General features: G+C 39.0%; 1 protein-coding gene across 1 annotated transcript in view; it reads right to left on the bottom strand.

Moving 5' to 3' along the window:
• Positions 1 to 6448: 6448 nt before the first annotated feature.
• The window catches only part of ASZ1 (ankyrin repeat, SAM and basic leucine zipper domain containing 1), a 42016-nt gene continuing 25499 nt past the window's right edge, over positions 6449 to 22965 (bottom strand). The window contains exons 8-13 of the mRNA XM_076328643.1: positions 20888 to 20963; positions 20448 to 20504; positions 14651 to 14763; positions 9405 to 9510; positions 8646 to 8759; positions 6449 to 6743 (exon numbers count right to left, since the gene is read on the bottom strand). Of these exons, the coding sequence (XP_076184758.1) occupies positions 6597 to 6743; positions 8646 to 8759; positions 9405 to 9510; positions 14651 to 14763; positions 20448 to 20504; positions 20888 to 20963 (613 nt within the window). The 3' untranslated portion in view covers positions 6449 to 6596. The remainder of the gene's footprint in view (positions 6744 to 8645; positions 8760 to 9404; positions 9511 to 14650; positions 14764 to 20447; positions 20505 to 20887; positions 20964 to 22965) is intronic.

Below are 22965 nucleotides of genomic sequence, written 5' to 3'. Positions count from 1 at the left end.
TTGGCCCCGACCCCCGCCCGGACCCGATGCCCTGCCCTTGTATCCACGCGTGGGGAAAACACGCTCTCTCGCTTCTAAACGTATGGGTGAAGTGCCCCGCTGCGCCTCAAGCCCGCGGCGGGGCAGGCCTCGCCCCATCGCATACCCTCTTTCCCCTCCTGTCCTTCTTGCATGTCCTTAATCCATTCTTTCTTCTTCACCTATGCAGCATTCGCTCCCATCATCTCGCCCTCACCTTACGCCACCTCTTCGCCGTGTAGGTCTCCTCTCTCCCTGTCCTCCCAGTGCAATGAGAACTTCTCCACCTCCAGACTCCAAAGAAGTCCACTGAAGAACCTTTCCGCTCTTCAACTCCCCATTCACTCTTCCCACTGCTGTTAACGACAGCTTCTTTAACCATCACAAAAGCACGACCAAAGCACACCAGCCGAACGGTTCCAGTAAGTCATTTATCAGCCACATCTCACCCACAACAAACGCAGTCAGGCGGAAGACAGCAGCTGCCCTTGAACTCCAAGCCATAAGGAAAGCTGTCTTGTCCTTTCACATTGGCACTATTCCAGGACCAGCTGGACCAGTTTCACCGACTTCTCAATTTAACCTTAAAAAAACCCCCAAACCCAAACACCCCCACAAAAACCAACCACCCCCCCCCCCACACCCCCCCGCCCCAATATCAGAAAAGCTTTTGGCTGCAGAGACTTTGGGTTAAGGGCTATTGAAGCTTGGAGGACATTACTCCTCCTCCAGCAGTACTACTTGCCCAGAGGGAACTACAGTTCCGGTTACTAACTCCAGCAGGTCTTAAAAGCAACAGATGAGCATTCAATATCTATTTGATAAAGTATTATCAGTGTGAAAAAACACACTCCGATTTTCAGCTGCTGGCCAACTTCAGTTTCTGAAGTTTAAGAGATACACCTTGGATCAAGTATCAGGACAGAGATACACCAGGGAGAGGACAGCAAATTCCAGCAGCATTTTAGACCCCTCTGAGCAGAGGCTACCAGCCTTCTCAGGTGTGCAGTAAGAAGTTCACCTGTTTGGTTTTTCTGAGATACCCATCTGTATTAACAGGACCTCCTTTACCTGTGGCAACCGCACCAGCGGCTCATGAATGTTGTCCCCTTCCTCTCCAGAAGAGTCATTTACCACATTTGCATTCCAGCTTTACTGCTGTCCAGACCCCTTCTCCAAGCACGACACTCTGTGCTGGCCTTACATAAATTCACCTTGGATACATTATTTCTATTAACCACTCTCTCTTGTTATACAGAATGACAGACTGGGCAAGGTTGGAAGGGGCCCTGGGGGACCTCTTCCAGTCCAACCCCCTGCTCAGAGCAGGGTCAGTCAGCAGGTTGCTCAGGGATGTGTCCAGTTTTGAGTACCTCCAAGGACAGAAACATTACAACCACTCTGGGCAACCTGCTCCAGTGTCTGACCCGAGATCAATTTTTTTCCCCTCATGTTTAAATGGAATTTCCTGAATTTCAGTTTGTGCCCATAGCCTCTTGGCCTGCCCCTGGGTACCACTGAGAAGATCTTGGCTCCATCTTCACCCCCCCCGGTATTTATACACATGGATAAGATGCCCCAGTGCCTTCCCTTCTCCAGGCTGAACGATCCCCGCTCTCTCAGCCTCTCCACGTCACGTAGCTCACATGCTCCAAGCCCTTCAGCATCTTCACGGCTCTTCACTGGACTCACTCCAGTATGTCCATGTCCGTCTCGTACTGGGGAGCCCAGAGCTGGACCCAGCATTCCAGCTGTGGCCTCCCCAGTGCTGAGAAGAGGAGAAGGATCACACCCTCTACCTGCAGGTGATGCAGTGCTGTTCCTGATGCAGCTCTGGAGAGGCTGTCGGCGCTCCGTGCCGCAGGAGCAGGCTGGACTTACAAAGCTGTATGTGCCTCCGACGAGTATTACATACACAGTTTCTCATCCAGTCAAGAAATCATGCCATGTGCAATACAGATGACAGCGGAGTAGCCAGGAACACTGAAAGCCCAATTCTTTGAATACATACCTTATGAAATTGAGCTGAGGTTTTTCAATACAATAGTGAAAATAATGTAGTTAAACCTGTATTTCTACATTCAAATAAAGACTGTTTTCAGAAAAGCTGAAGGCATGGAAGGCTCATCTGAGAAGAACAATTAGTAAGAAAAAAACCCCACCAAACCCTTAAGTAGAAGGCATCTTCCCATATGTATCACAGTCAGCAGCACAGCTTAAAAGAGAAAGAACAGAAAATCCTTCCCAGAGGGATCCCTCTCAGTCCCACTTCCAGGGACTATGGCTCTTTATTACATGAAACTACGCCACTTGAATCAGGATAAAAACTAAAAGTAAGTTAACAGCTATTAAAGCTGTTAAGGATACACATCACATTATTCATTTAATACCAGTAATAGCCCATTTCATACCTCACCGCTTATCATTTCTGGTCTGTAAAATACAGAGCCCCATTACCTGGAAATTCTTATTTCTAGAATAGGGAAATTTCCAAATATACATTTCCCCCATGCCTCCAGAACAAAGAAATGACAGTAAAAGTCTTTAGAAGCAGAAACCTGCAGTTACAATACCTGCTAGACCTTCAAGCTTTTTATCTGTGCAAAAAGTTTATCTCCCGTATGAATACCAAAATGGACCGCAAGGAAGCAGACAACTAACATAGACAAGCTATGGATCACTTAGTCGCCCTTTCGTGACACAGGGTAAGATGAATTTATTCAACTTATTCCGAAAGAGACTTGTTTAGCAAGGCTGAAGACCCAAAATCTTCCACCACGTAAGGCCCAAAGCAACATTTGTAGTACTTGACTAGTAACACAGAAGCTTTATTTGGGAAAGACGACCCGTAACTTTTGCAGAACTGCTGGAACAGAGAAGGCAAATGCAAGCAAATACCTACTTACACACATGAGCAAGTTACAGCTTTGGGGAACACCTGAAGGGGTTCAAAGATGGCAAGAGGAAAAAGAATAAACTGCATAGCTCAAGCTTAAGTCTTGCCCCCAACAAGGCAGTTGGATGACGAAGAAAAACCAAACACAGCACTTCTCTAAGTCAGTGGACAAGGTAATAAAAAAGCTTACTCCTTCTCAATTTAAGAATGCACATACCCAAAATTACTGTCTGCTATTTGCAACTGGTACCCAACAAGAATAACTGGGCAATGCCTTATGACAGACCAGGTACTCCACAAGTCAAATTTAAAAAGCAGGGCAAATCCCAAAGCACAGGAGGAGACGCAACACACACAACCTGCAGTTTATTTTGGGCAGGACAAATTAGAAATAGATTCTTTAGGTTCTTTCAGATCTCCACGGGATCACCCAAGGCCCTAATTTTACATAACAGTCTAAAGATTCAGAAAAGGCCACTGCATGAATATTCATCCGTATCAAGAGAAGTTAGGTATCCAATGGTATTCCAAGTAGGAACCTCGCTGCACCTTTAAGCAGCTATGTATCTGCAGGATTTGGCCCCAGGTCCAATCCACTCAATCCTCCCGCACCTCAATTTGCACTACAGTAAGAGGAGAACAATACCTCACGGGGCTGTGCGGCTTACCTGCTCAATGCATGCAAAGCTCTTTAGCGTTCTCCTCCAATCCCCTCATAGATGTGCAAATCATTGTATTCTTACTGTTCCGGGATAATGACTTTAATTTGATGACTTACAGAAGGAGGCCTCTCAGCAGGGACATTTTCATCTGAAGGCTCCTTACCGGGTGCTGGTGGGGGTGAGAATTTTGACAGCGTAGCTCAGGGGACAGATGTTGAAGGAATCTCTTGCTTTGCTTCCTGCCCTATCACAACCAGGTTGTGATACCTTCTCAAACAGAGAATTTGAAAGAGGCACTGGAACAACATGAAAGTGAATAAAGGACCTTGAAATTCATCATTTAAGTCCAAGTTTGGAATCTGAAAATAGACATTTTTTATGATACAGTAGGTTAAAATAATCTTTTGTTTATTTGGCTCTTAACATATCTACTCACGCAACACAGTTCATGACCGATCAATTAACGGGATGGTTCAAAATGGTTATTCCAAGACCCTTGCTTCTCCTGTGTGGTTTATGCCATTTTGAACAGTATTCTTCAACAGTGCACCGTGCTAAGGATGCTGCTGGCAGAAAGGCTATGTTTAACCCAAATGCTGTTCACATGTGTTTGCAATCGTGATTAAAAGCACCTGAAATAAGTGATCCATGAGATAACTTAGCAGGATGAGCTTCTCCCAAACGTGTTTTGGAGGTCAGCTCCAAGTGTTCAGAATTTTGACTCATTTCTGCAAAGAATGTTTTATTGTAACTCTCAAACTAGAAAACACTTATCAGCAAGTATCATGCGTTATTTTTTCCCTCATGGGTATTTTACACTGATGGCATCATTCACATTGTTATACCTATAATACTGCTAAAACTATTTTCTGGAGCAGATTTCCTATTCAACTGCAAGACCTTCAAGGTTAGCTTAAAAGGCCTCCATACAAGTGGATCTTTTCTTCAAATTCGTGGAAAAAGATAATTTAAATTTTTAGTTACTGTTTCAAATGACAAGATCTACTAGTGGTAGGAAATGCATCTCTTGAAATGGAAGCTACTTTCAGTGTCCTTTGAAGTGGCTTTGTTATGCAAATTCTCACTGAGGTGGAGAAGTAAGGAATAGTGAGGCTAAGTAACAGAACCTTTTCAAGGGCAGCATCACAGAAATCTTACTAGCGGTTGAAATAATTCCACTTAACTACAGTGAAAGTACATGTTGGAAACATAGTATGAACAAAATGCCTGCCCACCTTCCCACTCCCCCCAAAAGAGAAAAAAATAAAGAACAAAAAAATGAAAAAAACCCCTCATCCAACAGAAAAACCCCAAAGATGTTACATGTCAAAGTTCTAGTAATACTTATGAGCCATCCCATCACTGGGAACTGCATTTGAACTGTATTTTGAGTTAATTAGAGAAGGAGTGCTGTGTATATATAAGGTTCCATGTGTATGACAAGCAGTTAAAACTGCACTTTACAGATTTTTGTATTTCCACGGATTTTTCCATTTCCATAGATTCTTCCTTTTGTGATATGCATCTTGTTAGTTCAGGATTAATTATAAAGTCTTATCAAGAAACAGGTAACTATTTTTTAAATACTTCCTTTTCTATACTTTGCTGGTTCAAGTCAGTATGCTGATAGTATGCGCACTTCTTCACTTCTGCTGGTAGGCGGTGGTGGTGGGGAATACAGCTTATCCCCTCTGACCCAAAGTTGGGAACAGAATGGAAAAAAAGCCAACTTATGTTGTATTTGCCTCTGGCCTCATCACTCTGTAGGATGTTCCTTGCGTTGTAGGAGAAACCTGGGAGGAAAGGAGGTAAAACAATTGCAGGAACAAGGGAACATACTAACACCCAAGGTAGTTTTCCAAAACAAAAAGCAGAGAACAACTGTGACAGCGATTGGAGTAGCGCTCAGGTTTTTATCTTCTCATTACTAGTCTCTGGAGGGAACATCAAAGATTAAGACTCCACACAACATCTCTGAAAACAGAGGAGAACTAAAGCATGACACATCCATTGAGGCTTACATTATTTTAGACCTCGATATCTACCTTGATAGAAGAATGTCCCTTCAGAAATATTCAGCATTTTTACAGATGTTTATTGAAGTTTGCAAAAACATAACTGATTTGAATTAACTTATACCAATTCCCTTTTTTTCAACATAGCTGGTTTGGTAACCAGATGAAAAACAGATATTAATGTTTCACTGCAGAATTACAAACACCTTTTTAAGTGGACAAAATATTAAGAAAAAATTACTCTAAGCATGAAGCTGTTGTAGTGAAAGACCAGACCAAGAAAAACCACGCTGCTATGCCTTTTAACTTGCTTACATTCTTATAGCAAAGGACTGCTATAATCCTTTTAATAGATGTGACGAAACTCTTAACAGAAGTATCCCTGAGGAAACAGATTTCAGGCATAATTTGACTATCATAGTTCGGTGGGAAATGACTTTTCAGGCAATCTGTAACAAGATCGCCACAGTCCTGTGATTGTGACAAAGAATAAAAAGTACACCTCACTGGGAAGTTTTTCATACGATAGATTCATATGAAAAACTTTAAGAGAAAAGATCTTTACCAACATAAAATTGCATGAGATACTTAAAATATTTTAAACCCTCCCAACCCCCAAAACACATCTGCATCATAATTTTAAATACAAACATGTGATAGAATTATTTGCTTATGTTCACCTCTGAGCAACAGCTAAAGGTAAAAATGAAACTAGTAATTAGTAAGCAATAATTGCAGCTTTATGCCAAAAAAGAAAAGAAGATCTTAGACCTACAGTCTATACCAAAAATAATTTTGAAAATAAAACCCTAAGTTATATTTAAGTAACAGTTTTAATTTTTAATAACTTTATTTCTAGATCAAAGTACTTACTGGATGCAAATACTACAGATATGATGAAACACTACACAAATTTTCACATGACTTCAGCTCAGCTGCATAAACTGAACAGAAGCATAATGTGACTAAGTTTTCCAAAAGTATTCATAGCGCTAAACTTAAAAGTCAGGTTTTCTTTACCACTAACTTAGTTATAAAGAAGAAAAAACCAAATCCAAGTAATGTAACTGCTCCCATTTTTACTAATCTTTTTTCCAAGGTGGGTGCTTTTCCTGGAAGTTTCACTCGGCTGGGGTCATTCTTCTGTTCATGCTGAGGCAGATGTTAAGTTCATGTAAAAAGTGCAACAAAGAAAAAAAAAGTTACTGTGAAAGCTTCTTAAGTATGTGATAAAGTACCCAGTCCTAAGAATCTGCATGCATCTAGGATTGATATTATTTTTTTCTCGGTCTCTGCCCTACTTCAATTGAAATAAACGTGTGCAAACCTTTATCTGATCTGATGCTCAATCATTCTGCGATATCTGATTAGAAATATGTAATATATATAATATATATTTTATACATAAAACACATAATTAGAAAACCAAACAGTTAATTTACAAACTTAATTCCTCAGGAGTAAAACACACTGCTAATAGATGCTACAAAACTCTAATAACAAAACATTTAAACTCCAATTGTCAAATATTTTAACCAGAACTTCTGCCATTTAATTACTAAAACAATTGTTTATTAAAACAGCACATTAAATATGTAACAGATTAGACTTCCTTGAAATTAAAGGGAGTGGAAAGTACCTTACAAGTGCCTGCTCAAATACGTGTTGAAGCTGAGTGGAGCCTTGTCATGAAGTGCAGCAGGGTTAGGTTCCAATTCCCTATCTTAGTTTATAACGCTTGGAAGGCCATCTCATTTACCGTGCTTTCAAAAATTATATGCTACAGACATAACACGTACTGCTGGCAAAGTCTTGTAATGACTAAGCTTAGCAAACAGTACTGAAGATTTTAAGGGAATTTATACAAACTTATTATCTAAAAGGTTTAACTGTTTCACTTAAATTGGCACTTGTCATAATAACCATTTCAGTGCTCTACTCATTCAAGAGTGCCCCACCATAAATTAAGAAGCACAAAAATGTTTTGTATTAAAGTCTTCATCAGTGAAATTCATAAAACACTACAGTATTTTAATAGAACAGGAATTACATTTTTGAAGTAATTAGAAGGCTAAAACATAACACCTCTGTTTAACACTGGGTACAGAGCCACCGTGCTTCATCTTGACAGCCCTAAAACCTTAAGTACAGATGAGAGCAAAGTCAAGTGGCACCTAACTCGGATCCCCCCCCCAGACCTTATAACTTGCCTGCACATACAGGAGGCAAATATATACACACAATTGATTTCTGCATATGCAAAAAAAGGAACACAAAGAGCTAAAAAGTTCTTTGCCACAACCTCTATCTACCTCTTAAATATATTTGGTGTGAAGTGATTTATTGGGAGAAGGCTGTTATATTACATTAAATTTACTTAAACTACAGGAAATTGCATTAGTAGCATTATACTCAAGGTCTGAGTTCCACATGGCTTCGTTCAGCAACAGATTCCTTTCTGACACTGATGCTCCATTTACTCTATCCCAGCAGCCATTCCTTTTACTAGCCTATTACTTAAAATGACCCCATCTGACAAGAGCGTGTCATTGTGTTGGTTTGAGAATGACTGATGTGGTGCTAACATCTAGCCTTGACCTCTCCCACCCTCTTCTTTTGTCACTCCCCAGTTATCTGGGATGCCTCCCATTCAATCTATAAAACCTTAGTATCTTCCTTGTGAGTCAATAATTCCAAACAAAAGATTCCCTAATTAAGAAGTAAGAGTGTAAGTATTCAGAGTGGCATTTATGCCACAGTGGTTGTCCAAGAGCACAGGGATGCATTCCACTTAATTCTTTCCTGTGGTAGAAAGAAAAAGATCGACTGTGCCTCCCTTTGGAGACTGTCCATGCTGCTGTGGAATATTCTAGATTATTTCTCATTGTGTACACAGAAAAGTGGAAGGGGGAGAGGCGGATGCAATGTCCAAGCTACAACTAAAGAGCCTGTGGCAGACCAAGGTATGAAACGTTTCACTGATGGATGTCACATTTGAGGTTGCACGCAGAAACTTGTGCACAGTATTTCATAGCCTCACTTGCACATACCCACCTTCTCCACCAGGTCCTTCAGTTTGGTAACTTCTTCTCCCAGCTTTTCAACACTGCAAACCAAGTCTTTGCAGACTTCAATAAAACTTTCAGTCGGTGCCCACTGCAGTACTATCTGTTAATAGTTATTTGCCAGAATTACTGTAGATTATAATTTCATATTCTTTAGTTAACGTATCATAAAAGACAGTGTCAGAAAAAGTTTATAACTGCATTTATGCTGGGTTTTCATTATATGATTTATGCACAACAAGATCTACTACTCTCTATCAGCCTTTGTGGGAACCTTTTGTCACTTTAACTCCCCTATCACCAGAAACGCTAAGAAATAGATCTATCTCCTTTATTTGAGTGGCTTAACTCTTTGAAATAAATTATTTTAAAAAGTGTCCTTTAGAGAAAGAACATTGGACAGCTCTATATAACTACACGATAATCAAGACAGTTGATGAGTATTCATATTTTTCATTTAACAAGGTAGGATAATATTCTAGAATAGAATAATATTGGGTATCAGGAAAAATTTCTTTACTGAAAGAGTGGTGAAACATTGGAACAGGCTGCCCAGGGAAGTGGTAGAGTCCCCATCCCTGGAAGTATTTAAAAGACGAGTAGATGCGGCACTTAGGGACATGGTTTAGTGGGCATGGTGGTGTTGGGTCAACGGTTGGACTCGATGATCTTAGAGGTCTTTTCCAACCTTAATGATTCTATGATTCTAATATACTCTAAATCAATCTTTTTTTCTTTGGTTGAATACCTTGTGAGAATTTTTGAGGAAATGCTTATTCATGGTCTGCACAGGAACGGTCAGCTTACTACACTCTTTATTCAACTTCTGAAGAAACTTGAGAAATTCATCTTCGCTATAAAAATAAAACGATATTCTGTTATTTGTTAAAGGCTGTAACTTTTTGCAAACTAAATAGTATCTATGCATTTCCAACATTGGCTAGTGAGTGAACCAGACATGCAGTTCCATTGCATTAAAAAAAAAAATCCAGTGTCATTTTAACACAGGGTAGTTAAACACTACATTTAACATCTTAGCAAGTTTTTGGCATTTGGTTCCCCCCCCGGCCCCGCCTTTGGAAGGACAACAAATCATTAAGTTATCTGGAATATTCAGCTAGTAAGATACACTGAAAGCTGAAAAAGCGTCACCCAAACGCTTTTCGGAAACATTCTATTAACCTCCACTTCTGTTTCTAACTCTCATCAATCCTGTATTATCAATGAAAACATTTCATTACCTGCTGCATGAAAAATTTTGTAACACACTAGGCATAACAACTGCAACGCTGTTTTCCTGTGCATGTGTACATACAGATTACAGTCTTGCAACACCAGAAACAGAGAATTTATAGTCAATTTTATGCTGACATATCAATATTCCTATTCCTGCAGCTTACATTTTTGAGGAAGATGTGGGGGGAAAAAAAGATCTGGTTTGTACTTTGGAGTTTGGACTGAAATGACTACGTTAGAGTCATTTTGTCTCCAGCATAGTGGAAAAAAGAAGAATCCAATGATACTGACTTGACCCCTGGATCTGGAAATACATTCCTCAAAGCTTAAAATACCCGATGTTATCTACTTTGAAGAAATTTATACTTAGTGCTAAAATACAAGCAGGAAGACAACTCTGAAAATTAGTTTGATCAGTATCTCCAAAGAGTGGAGAAAAGGACAAAAAAATTAACAGACTAATTTCAATGCTAAGTTTCTAGAGCTTCCACATGACACTGACTCAACTTATTTCAGCGTAAGCCTCAGAGCGTTAGTTATAAGTCACGGTGCTGGCCAGAAAGTTGTTGCCATTGACCAGGCAGAGGAAAGGGGTGCAAGGAAGAAGATCATCCATTTGTTTTTACAGAGTGAGCTCTCAAACCCTGTAATGCCTGAGAAGTGCCTGTATCTCCAGTAAAGTTTCCACTAGCTGTAAGCCATTCAGATGAATAACAAGCAGGGCCAAAACAAGAGACAATTTTAAGTTCCTATTGCAGGACTTCCCGTTATATTTACTGGAGGATCTGAATAAATTAATTCAAACCCCTTTTCTTTTCCCTAGGGCAATCTGCTACTAAACCTAAATGCAACATACTCACACCACCTTACTTGCCACTGCTTCTGATGGCAAAAAGGTATACATGAAATTTGCCAAACAGCTAAAGTAAGCTACACGCCAGTGCAGTGCAAGTATCTAAACAGAGACTGAATCTTCAACTTTGGCACAAGATCATTAGTGAGCAAAGTTTCCACCGCTGCTCAGAACACCTGTGATTTGCAACACTGCTGAACTGTTAAGACTTTAACACTTAAAACAGAAATATATAGAAGCATCAGTAGGGATGCTGGAGGTTAAAAACCAAGACTGTTCATGGTTTTTATGAAGATGGGGAAGTAAGAAAGCCTATTAGCTTGTTTTTATAGAATAAATTATTATTTATTTCAGAACAATATAACTGAACTGAATATTGAGAGTAAAAAACCCAAACATTAAACAAAATAATCACATCTGGAGATAGTCTGGAAGTTTCTCCCATGTTACTACAGTCAAGCCATGCTCATGAAAATTTCCTTTTACTTAGAAAGATATCTTTTTAGTTGGCTAGGATCAGTTATGGCACCTTCTGTGTTTTGTCACAAAGGAAATTATTTTTAGGAATTCTGGAAGGATTCTCAGCAAAAATAAAGTATGTCATGGGCATGAAATGGGGAGAAAAAAAAAGGAAAAGAAAAACATTTATACTTCTCATGCTTCTTTATTATACCAATAATAGTTCTTAAAAAACATTTTCATAGAATGTTATATCTGTTGCAGTGACATGTTCTTATATTTGTAAATGGAAATAACATTTTCAAAAAAGAATCACTTTTTAAAAGAATTAATGGCTGTCAAAACACCAGTGGCTAAACAGTGCTAGACACTCTGTGAGTTTATAATCAATCAGTTCAACATTTTCTACTATGTTAGTTTTTCTATGACTTAATGACTGATTTTGCTTCTCACAGAATGACTTTGAACAAGTGGGAAGTAAAATCTTCATATAATAGCATGTAAACATAGCCTACGATTTCAGTCTCAAGGTCAGATTCCTAGAATGCATGTCAAGCCATTTTCTAGAAAACGATGCAGTGCTTGCTGTAACTGAAATGCTGTCATATTTTGTGTACTTCAATCTTTAATCAATCAATTATTTTCTGGTTTTGAGAACTATGTATGATCTAAAACCATGCTGTACTAGGAATTCCATATGTCACTGATGCGTGAGACTGTACCGGACATCATGTGGGTTTTTTATTGTATTTGGCCACACATGCAGTGTGAACTGTTAACTTTTTGTATTTCTCCACTTATTCCCTTCTGTTCAAATTTTTAAGCAGTTCTGCTTAAATGTATATACTAAACACCACTATGGACCAATCTCAAAAAAGCATACATTTCTAGTACAAAAATGCATGAAGCTTAAACTGGGCAAAGTCCTCTTAAACTGCAGCTAATTATCCCTTGCTGAAGAGTCAACATCGTTTTCTAAAGGTGCCTAACTTGGACAGCTAGACACCCAGATGCCTGGCCTCAGCTCAGCAGCAAAGCCTCTATTTTAAGAAGAACAGCTCAGGTGCTGTCGGACTATTTATGGTGTATCCATATCGTACTGGTTTGTACCCTCCTGTGTGCTGGAACTTTAGTTCTTCAGTCTTACAGCACACATACTAGTTTGCACCTGGATTCTCTTCTGGAAGTACACAGGTACTTGTTTTGATGGAGAAATCTCCTCAAAGACTAGAAGCAGCATCAAGGTCCTCTGTTAGGACACAAACACCCTGCTCTCCCAGCCCACCTCAGTCTTTCAAGAGGCTCCCCAAATGCCTTGCATGTCCCCCCACATCCTACAGCTCAAACCTGGCATCACGCTGCAAAAACGTACCTCAAGCAGGCTGCAAAGCCTCTTTAGTATAAACACAGTAATGGATACAGATACAGGCACAGTGCCAGCATCAAAAGCAATCAGCATACCTAAGAACGACTAGACGGGAGCTGAGTACATACTAGACAGACTCATGTAACCAAGGCACAAAAGACAATGCCATGGCAAGACCACATCATGACATGACTGCTAATACACAGTGTCAGTGCGATTCAGCTGCCTCCAAAGGATGGTATACAGAATGAACTTGAACCCAAGCACATGCTTTGGTCCAACGAACAACATAACTAACGAAGAGTCTAGCCATAGAGTACCCAAATAATGCAGACAGCTCCCCCAATATTTTGGAGAAGGAAGAAATATCTAACAGAGTAGCAGCACAGCTGTCAGGTTACTAGTCAAGAGGGAGATACACACACTTTAAAGAGGAACTGAACCCTTATTTTCTAGACAGTAGAAAGTTATTTTGAGTAGATTGGATGCAAGGAGGAGTTTTTTCCCCAGTACTACTCTAGACAGGCCACTGCAAATAAAGCAACACAATGCTATGCAAATGGTGGTGGGACTGGGAAGAGAGAAACAAGCACAGAGAACCTAACATACTAGTGATGCAGCTACAGCACGAGGAAGGAGCAGTATCTCCAAACCAGTCTTCTCCAAGTTAAACACAGTTCAACTGACTAAAGCCTCTGAAAGGCAGGCTACGGTTTTCTGCCCGAGTTCATTTCTAAAACATTTGTAAATTAAAATATCAAACTAATTCTATTTTCAGGAGCAATTCTTCTATAGTTCTGGGAAGTAAAAAGAGGAAAGATAGGAGCACAGAATCTAAATTCAAGTCTACGTCTCTCTTCTGGAAAAAATGGTATTTACACAATAAAATAGAGGATAAGAGGTTTAAGAAATCTTAAGACACCTTTGCACTTACTATAGCCTTCATTCTTCTTTTTGTGCTGGATGTGGAGAGTGCTCTACCAGTGCTTAGGGGACTGATGAAGTTTAATAAGGTTGCTGAGGGATGTTCCTCTCAGCTCAGGCCTGGCTTTCATGGGACTGCACAAGACTATACTAGAAGTATGAGAGGTATTGCAGAGGTGATGCTTAAGGCTGTAAGAAAGAACCTATAATGGGAAAAATATCAAGTTGGAATGCAAGTTTGAAGGAGTAATACTTTCTTAAAAAACAGTTTCCTTATAAACCTATTTCTACTGATACATATATTCTATGATAAGGAAAATATCTTACGAAGTTCTTAATTTGTAATACAAAAAAAAAAGAGGTCTTTTAGAAGCCAGTTAAAACTGCTTCCAGTGGAAGAGAAAAACCAAAGAAAAAATCCTGAATCTATACAGAAGTCACATTTATGATTTAAGATAGACATGTACGAGTAATTAATTTATCAGTTGAAAATTAAAGCCCTATGCAGAAACTATATGCATCTCTCCCTCCCACACGTTTTTATTGCATCTTACAATCAGACAAATTTGATTGCAAGACTAACAGAGCCTGCCTTGTCTACAGACACAATGGAGAATTACAGAGAGCACATCATGTGGGGTTTTTGTAAGGGTCCACAACGCTCTTGAAGCACGAGGAAGCAAGGGGGGCAAGACCCCGTTTCCACAGAGAAATAAAAAAAAAAAAATCTGCTCACTGAAGCCTATCAGAGAAATTGAAGAATGAGTTAATACTGGAGCCCAAGAAGCCAGTTTCAGAGTTTATGATATGAACACAAGGTAGTGAAAACCCTGCACAGCAAGGCCATGAAGCCCTGTCTGAGGTACAAAGAAAGAACTCACCACTCAAACAGATGGCCAAAGTAATGGCGTATAATAGCAATATAACCCATAAACAGATTCCTACAACAGGAATCTATGCTTCCAACTTTCTTTGTACAAAACACACCTCCCACCAGCCCTCATAATCCACTAACTGGAGTAATGTTATGCCATCTCATGAATGTTATGCATGGGATAAGGTGTGAGAGAATTTTTCCTTTGAGCTACAGAAAATAATGCAGTGACCTTAAATAGTTCATATTTCACTTCCATTTCCTTAGATATGCAGTTAATACCTCAATTCCAGCTTCATTACTTCAGGGAGGTCTCCAATTCTTATTTCTTCCACTTGTAGCTCATTAATAGCATCTAGGAGTTTCTGTTGATCTCCAGGATTTGTAATGCCAATCTAAATTTAAAGAGTAATTCCAAATATGATTTACTTTTAATACTTATTAGACATAACAGTACAGTACCATTTACTGTGCGATTTTCTAATTATTAAGAGTCAAAAGAAGATGCTTTTAAGTTATTGCAACCAACTACAATGTATGTAACTGCCAAAGGAAAAAGAAATCCACAGAAATTATTCAATGATGCAAAACAAAATTACAAGAGCTGAGGAAGAGCCAAACTGAAATTGCATAGGATATTCAGAAAATCCGTTTAACGTTTATTAAAAAATTAGTAGCAATTTTTATAAGTACCCCTATGTTGTTAGGATGTTGCACTCATCTGTTTCAGAATCATTTCAGTCATCTCGTATAGCAAAATAACCAATCATCATGATGGTGATACAGCATTAACTCAGAAAGAAAGAATGGAAACTTATCAAATCAGCATCAAATGGAGAAATTTACAGAAAGAGGCCAGATTTTAAGAAGGGATTTTACAAGCTTTTGGGTGTGTATTTTTTTCCAGTTAGAGAAACTGGTCTTATAAGAAATGACAGCTCTTTCTAAAACCTTATTTTCTTACAGAATCTCATTTTAAAAATAAGTTACTTCTACAAAGAAATCTAGTTGGTTCACACTGCCAAAACCTCAAATGATCATAAACTAGTAGAGAGAGAGAATATGATGTGTTAAAAAGACATTCAGCTGGATGTTTCTACCATGGAATAGCCTGTAAAAGCAGCCTTTTTATACATCTGAAGGACAGCATACTTATAAACTCAGAATAGGTTTCTCGGCTCAAATTAAGACCAAGCCTAAATACTACTCGACATCAGCTTATACAGTCCCTAAGCTCAAATCAGTTCATCTTCTATACTCTTGGCTAATGCTGCAAACAACAACAGAAAAGTTCTGAAGTGTTCAAGGCTTTTTGTCTTTTTTAGCTGAAGAAAAGCACAATTTTCTTCAGAAGATACACACTACGTAACTGAGGTTCTCCAAGTGATGCCTGGCACAGAAAACATTGTCAGCTGTGTTATCCATCAACTACCTCAGATTAAAATTTAACCCATACTTAAATCCTAGGCTGAGAATTTTCTTGCAGAACACTTAAATAAAGAAAAAAAATAGTCCATTTGTTAAAAGGGAAGTGCTTCTGTGGCACATTCAATACTTTTTCTTGCTCATCTGACAGGCTGCTGTGCAACACAGGACTTCTGATGTTCGCAGCCCTAAGGATGCTTCTCCACAGAAGTGAAAAAACCTTGCAATGCCAGCTCCAAGTATGACTTTGTTCCTAACTCTCCAAGCTGAATACCTGGACTCAGCAGGAGCGGACCACTCTGGAATTTGAGACCGCAAGGATCCCACAGTCTCCAAAGCTAGAACATACAGGGCTCGCACTGATGTTGCGAGGACCTGAATTTCCCTGCTGCAGCCTCAGAAATCTGTAAGATGTTAGTGTTTGCAGTCTCCCAGCTTTCTGTAGTTATTGCAGAAAGAATTTTGAATGAACAGGTGACAATACACATCAGATCAAAACGCCAGGCAGTCTCTCTTCCTCGGATGGTGCCAAGCAGCAATTCTAGGGAAGAGAAGGTGCCTAGAGAAATGCTTGCTTTGTGTGAGACTATCGCTTCTGATGCCCAGTGTTCATCATGGCTCCATAAAATAGTCCTCCAGGTTCTCCAGCAGGTGTTCAGAAATGACAGGTAACATGTAACTATGGGCTCACAAGTGTGTCTTTAAACATTTCAAAACCATGTTATAAGTCTATAGACAAGTAAGTTCTTCAGTAATGTAAAATCCCAACAAGGTTAATTGGGAGTTTAACTACAGATGTCAAGAACTTCTGAGTTTCCAATAGGTTGCCATGGGCACCTGAACAAATTGTACTCAAGTCTCTTTGGTAAATAACACTAGCAGCCTTAAGAGAGAAAGATCTGGGTTTCCTAGAAATAATTTGCTTTACTTATGTCGAGCTGTAAGTTTGCTCAATTTATTAGTTCTCAGGTTTGCCTTGTATTGTTGCCCTATCTGGTATGAACTAATGTTTTCTTAACGCTTACAAAAGATTACAGCAGTTATTTCACGACGCAGAAGTAAGCTGATTTATACAGGAGCAGTAAGTTTACTTTTAATTAACAAATCAAATGAGCTCTTCCAAGGACAGAATGGCAGTTACTCCTGAATATTAAAACTGTCTTGCTTAAAGCAGGAACTATTGTGAAGATTGGGATTGCTTTTGACTCCATATTCTCATTCCTGGAACAAGCAAATCAGGATACAGCTTTCTGATCAGTGTAGCAGGAAGATATTGTACTTTGCTTCCCTATAAATAAAACATAACTCCATCCTTCTGCAAATGGATCAGTGACTGAGCACCACCACATCTTGAAGATATGGTTTAGGAAGTAAAGAATGTGATAAAAGTCATCACAGATAAAGCCTTCCACCACCACAGTAATTCTGAATTCAGAAGTACTAGGTGCAGAACTTAGAGACAGAAAATAGATAGCCCAGTCCAAACTACTTCTCAAAGCAGACATATTTTCCCTTTCTAGACCATCTCTGCTGAACATGAGGGTTACCCAGAACCTGACTATTCATGCAATGATGAATGCATGGAACAAGCACAGTGCAAGAAGACCTTCTTCCTTATGGATAAGCAAGCTTTTAAGTTAGTGTTGGTTCAATTATGCTCTGCAGTCCAAATAATGCAATTATTATTGTGAAGTGGCCATATGTTTAAGAATGCACAAGTGTTGTACAAGAACTTGCTTATATCTGTAAACCAGACAATGCGCAGTCTAGATTTTGATTTTAGGCACATCAACTCTAACAGCATCTATTTTATTCTTTACTTAAATAAATAAAAACCAATCCCTGAAAATCCACTCCCCAAACTCATGCTCCAGCATGACTTTTCTGTCATCCTTTAGATGGAAACAAAAGAGGCGGTAAATAACAGATTGCCTCAAGACATGGAAGACAACATACTTCTCAGATAAAACCGGTGAGGTTATGCATGAACTCTTACATCCTTGCCATCTTGCCCAAGTGGCTGCTATTTTTAATAACCTGACAATTTTCTGCCAAATATCAAATACTTTTTTTTTTTTTTTGGGGGGGGGGGGGGGGGGGAGGGGGTGGCAGAGGAAGGAGAGTCCTGGAACTGTGATATGGAAGCACACAGACCAGATAATTCTCTAATGATGAAGTTAAACTCCTGGGTTATATTTTGAATTTTCTTGTATCAACTTTTCATTATGCATTCTCAAATCCAGATCAGGATGCCAATTTCTGTTATTCTAAGCTAATAAATGTGAGAAAGGAAACATCTTAGTCCTAAATGCATCAGGAAGTAAAATTACTTCTGTCGCTGTCTTGTGAGACAAATGCTCAAAAAAACCAGACAAAAAAGATCCGAGTGTTACGAGTAGCACAGAATCAGACAAAAACCTCCAAATGTTGAATAGACATGTCCCAGTATATTGAACAGACTTGTCTCAGTATGGAACAGTTTATAAGCTTAAGGAATGCAAGGATTTCAGCTTGAAAGAGTCATTGTTTAGGCTCTGTTGTAGAATACAGATAAAGATATTTACAGAGAAAATATCTTTCTGATATTGTTTGATGGAGGAAAGTGTATCATGTTAGCGACAGGATTTCTCCCCAGTTCTCTGGATACAAAACAGCTTGGTTCAGAGGCATCCATCAGAGGTCATCATTAATCTTTGTAGTAATAAGATCCAGGCTCTTTAAAAGAGCTGGCTGTTAGCTGAAGATCTGCCATCACACTAAAAACTTTCAACTCTGGAGTTACGAGGAAACAGATTAGATTTGTTCTATCAGCAGTGTGGGGAGAAACTGTTAGTAGAGCTCTAAAACTAGACTGCATCAAGAATTTAGGATAACTTATGAAGTGCTAATAAGCCAGGAGTGTTATGTCATTTTTTAAATTCTCGATTGAACACTCACTAATTAATTTATGTCCATGCACAAAGCACGACTTATTTTCCAAGAACTGTTTCCTGCTGTTGCAGAGCTAAGAGGCAAAACAATTCTGTTTGTATAGATACTATCCTCCTGTACAAGAGCAGCTGATCCACATATTTATTTCAGTTTGTCCAGAAAAGCCCTCTTTATAATAGGGAGCCCCAAACACGTTAGAACACTGAAACAGAAGTTACCAGTTTGTGTGAAATTATACCTCTTCAGTGAAGGAACCGTAAGGCTTAGCCATTCACTGAAGTCCACAATTCTCTCCCCTTCCCCCAGCGTCCCCTGGATGAAACCAACTAACAACTACAACATCAAAACAGGCGATCAACATGAACATATACTCAGTCAGATCTGCAGTTTAATGCAATCATGACCAAGACAGCAGCTCACACAATGATGAGAACAAAGCCACAAAAATCTCCTTTAAGAGCAAAATTCCTGTCAACGGGGGCTTTAGGATTCATAAAAAGCCTACACCGGGATGCTGTCCAATGGGCACAATCCCGAGGCTTCAGAAAAGCAGTAACATAAGAACATGCTGACATGCCTTATAATATTTAGGTCTAAGTGAACTCCTAAAAATCTCTTCATCGACAAAGCTCCCTATACATGCATCCTCTGAGAATACAGAATTACTTCTGAGCTCTGTCAAAACACTGAACTCTACTGAGTTACAAGACAAAACTTCATGCGAAACATCCTTGTGACACCAACTCTGAAGGAATATTAACATCTGTATGCAAACGTCCATTCCAGCTGCTAGAACACATGCTGCCTTGGTACCAGAATAGGGGGGAAAAAGCTGACACTGAGGACTTGGATAGCATCAGTAGCAGGGAGCAGGCTTGAAGCAGCTATTTTAATGAGGCATCTTTGGTATCCCAGACCAGGTACAGAGTGCTCAGAAGAATCCTGCGGCCTAAAGTACTTGCATTATTCCAAGGAGACTCCTATAATTGGATTTTATTATGGCATCCTATAAGAACAGGAAGTCTTTCATTTCCCACAGGAGTAATTCCAGTGAAGACTAAGGAAAAGCAACCACCCTATCTCAACTGGAAACTGAAACCTTGTAATGATGTATCACTTACTCCTGGATAACAGTGAAATACCAACCTTCCTAGCTGCAGTAAACAGTAAGAAACCAAATCTTCCCTCCTCTTTTTTTTTTCCCCTCATATCCCACACAAGCCTGTGTGGGATATGAGATTCCACAATGTAAGAGGGCTCTCATTTTTCCGACAGAAATTGCCACCTCACAAAGGATGACCACATTTAAAGTAGTTGTTTAGGATTATCTACTGCTAATCCTAGCACCGATTTCCTTTCAGGGAAAACATACTTAAATACTAAAAATGGTAAGAACTAAAATTTAAAACGGAACTATTTCCTGCTCACCCCAACTCCCACATCATTGCAGCAAAGAAATACTGGGGACTTCCACTTCATAGTCAGTTCTAGGCAGAGAAGGTGCAAGAATTCAACTCACAGAATTCAAGGTTGATCTGTGGGATTACATACTTTAGAAAAGGTCTGTCTATATTCACATTAAAAATCAAGAAGTTGCAGGTGATTCTGAAAACAGATCTTAAAAAAAAAAAATCTTACAAGGTTAGACATTTATAAAGAGAAGTTAAGACATTAAAAACATTTAAGAAGAGAACTAAATCAAGTTCTAAAGTGGTAAACTGACCTGTACTAACTCATCTTTTTGCATGATCAGAAGTTGTCTTAAAGCTATATCTCTTTCCTGTATAAAACAAAGGGTTTTCTGCCATCAAAAAGAATTTCAGAAGAAAACAGTTTTCACTTAATTTTTTTCACTTATGTTTTAATTCAGTTTTCAGAAACAAAAACAGCTACACAACACCATTATCAAAGTAATGAGAGTTCTCTAGTTTAGAAATATCATGTTGTGACTAATGCACATAATCAAATAAGCAATCCAATCCAGTCCATTGCAGTTTAACTTAACACTTTATATATAAACTTCTGTTTAATAAATTTACTTGAATTAATTTAATAAATTTATTTGAATTAATATGCTAATAGTGATAGAACTTTTTTTGATGCTATAGGTGCATTTTGCTTTCATGGATTACTTTACAGATAGCAGATACACCACAAACTTACCTTCAATAATCCTATTATGTGTTCTAGGCCAAGACCATGTAAAAACACTTCCAAGTCATCAAAAGTTGAATACGAACTGTAAATATAATTAATGACATTTGAGATTAAAACAGTGGAAATTAAAAAAAAAAAAGACATCCATAACAAAATACTATAGCAAAGCTCCCCAGACAAAGCACCGGGGAGCAACCTAAAGCTGTACACACCTACTGATGACAGTAGTATCTCATAAGCATCATGGGGTACAATTTAATCTATCAAAATTTTATAAATGTTTTTTCTAATGAGTTGAATTGAGCCTAAAGGGAATGATTTCATAAATAAACATCATTTTAAGTAACAAAATGTTCCAACTGAACCTTAAAGTTGGGTCGCAAAAGCCTGAAAAATTTGTGGGGTTAAGGAAGATAACTGTGGATTCTTATCAGATAACATTCATATAAATTGGATTCAGCCCACAACTGTTACCCTTCTGGTTCCATTTAAACCAAAAAAGGTTATCAAGAAAACAGGAATGTCTATAATGAAAGATAGTGGAAATTAGTCCAGTAAGAAATTTGTTGTCAGAAGACTACTGTTCAGAAGGTAGACTGAGGAAGTAGTATAACCCACTGTAGGTTCAGAGTTTAACATTTATAAACAAAGGTAAACTATCAATTTTGATTCCCTGCCCTACCAAAAGATACAAAAAATATAAGGGGAAAAAAAAAATCTAAACAGCTTTCAACAATCAGATGAACAACTGTAATGAACAGAATTAAAACAAAAAGCAAATTGTACAAAATGCAGAAAGGACTACCGCAATTGCTACAGCAAATCCTTTGCCAAAACCCCGAGTTAAGAGATAGTTTGCTCCGTGTTATTGTAGGCCCTGAAATGAAGGTTTGCCCCCTTTTCACATCAAAGACTTAAAGAGCTCCTATTAAAATTTGTTAAAAAAAAAAAAAAAAAGGCAAGCAAACATCCCCACCTCCCCACCCCACCCCCCAAACCCCCGCCCCCCAAACCACCAACCCCAAACAGACCTTTCTGAGAATTGTTCTGAATACATAAGAAAATATTTCAGGTTTGCACATTGAGAATCTTGCATTCCAGGATTTCTGGTATTTAAGTATACTTATCCCTTTATGAGGATGGACACCCTAAATCACATACAAAGGAGTTTATACAACTTCCACACTGCAACAAGTCAATAATTCTGTGAGCATGCCTTCTCCCAGCAGGCAAAATATAAAAAGAGTTTAAAATCATTTTAATAGAGTTTAAAGCCATCATCACTACCATGAAGTTGTGTAGAATTGTGTTATCCTCTGCCCGATTCCTCCCCCCGCAACACACAGACAGCAACAACCAGTCTTTGAAGTAAGCAGTTCACATATACATCCAAACATTGTATGTACAGCCAATGCCCCGCAACTGGCGGGGGGAAGAGACAGTGTGTGAATGACCTGCAGTGATGAAATCTTTTTATTTAGGCATTCCAAGTGCCCAGTTTGCAAAGTTTTTTGGAGTCGTCGGGTAACTCAAGACTTTTGGTTCTGCTAAAGGTGCAAGGAAAGGACATTTTTTCCCAGGATCAAAGAAAGGGCTATTCAGCATCCAGACAGTAACTTGAAAGCCCCTGAACCAGAAAAGGACCTAATCCAGGAGCTGAAGAAAGTAAATTCCGACAGGTATGTGCATTCCCTTGTATAGTCCAGGGCTCTGGAGCCAGGACAATTGTCTAATCAGGATGGCAGACAGCAATGACTGAAGCTACAGTCACTACCTAAGGATGACAAAAGGATGACAACAGCAAGGATGGTAAGTTATACTCACCGACCCTGCATGGTGGGGCACAACTGATACCCAGTACCAGATGATGCATTAGGAGCAACTGAGAGAACAGGGGCTTGAGAAGACAACTGGCAAAGCCTGTGATGAAAATGATGCAGGCAAATGGCAGGAAGGAGACATCCAGCTCAAGGAACTATGATGGAGTAAACACAGGTATCAGTGTACCTCTTGGCTATCACTAGATGAAAAAAAACGAACTCAGTAGGGGGTAGGTATGTGTGTGTGTGGAAACGGATAAGCTA

Source organism: Aptenodytes patagonicus, chromosome 1 (genome assembly GCF_965638725.1).
Source record: "Aptenodytes patagonicus chromosome 1, bAptPat1.pri.cur, whole genome shotgun sequence".
In the NCBI taxonomy this organism is placed as follows: domain Eukaryota; kingdom Metazoa; phylum Chordata; class Aves; order Sphenisciformes; family Spheniscidae; genus Aptenodytes; species Aptenodytes patagonicus.
Note: the sequence above shows the minus strand (reverse complement) of the source record. Positions and strands in the feature narration are given on the sequence as shown.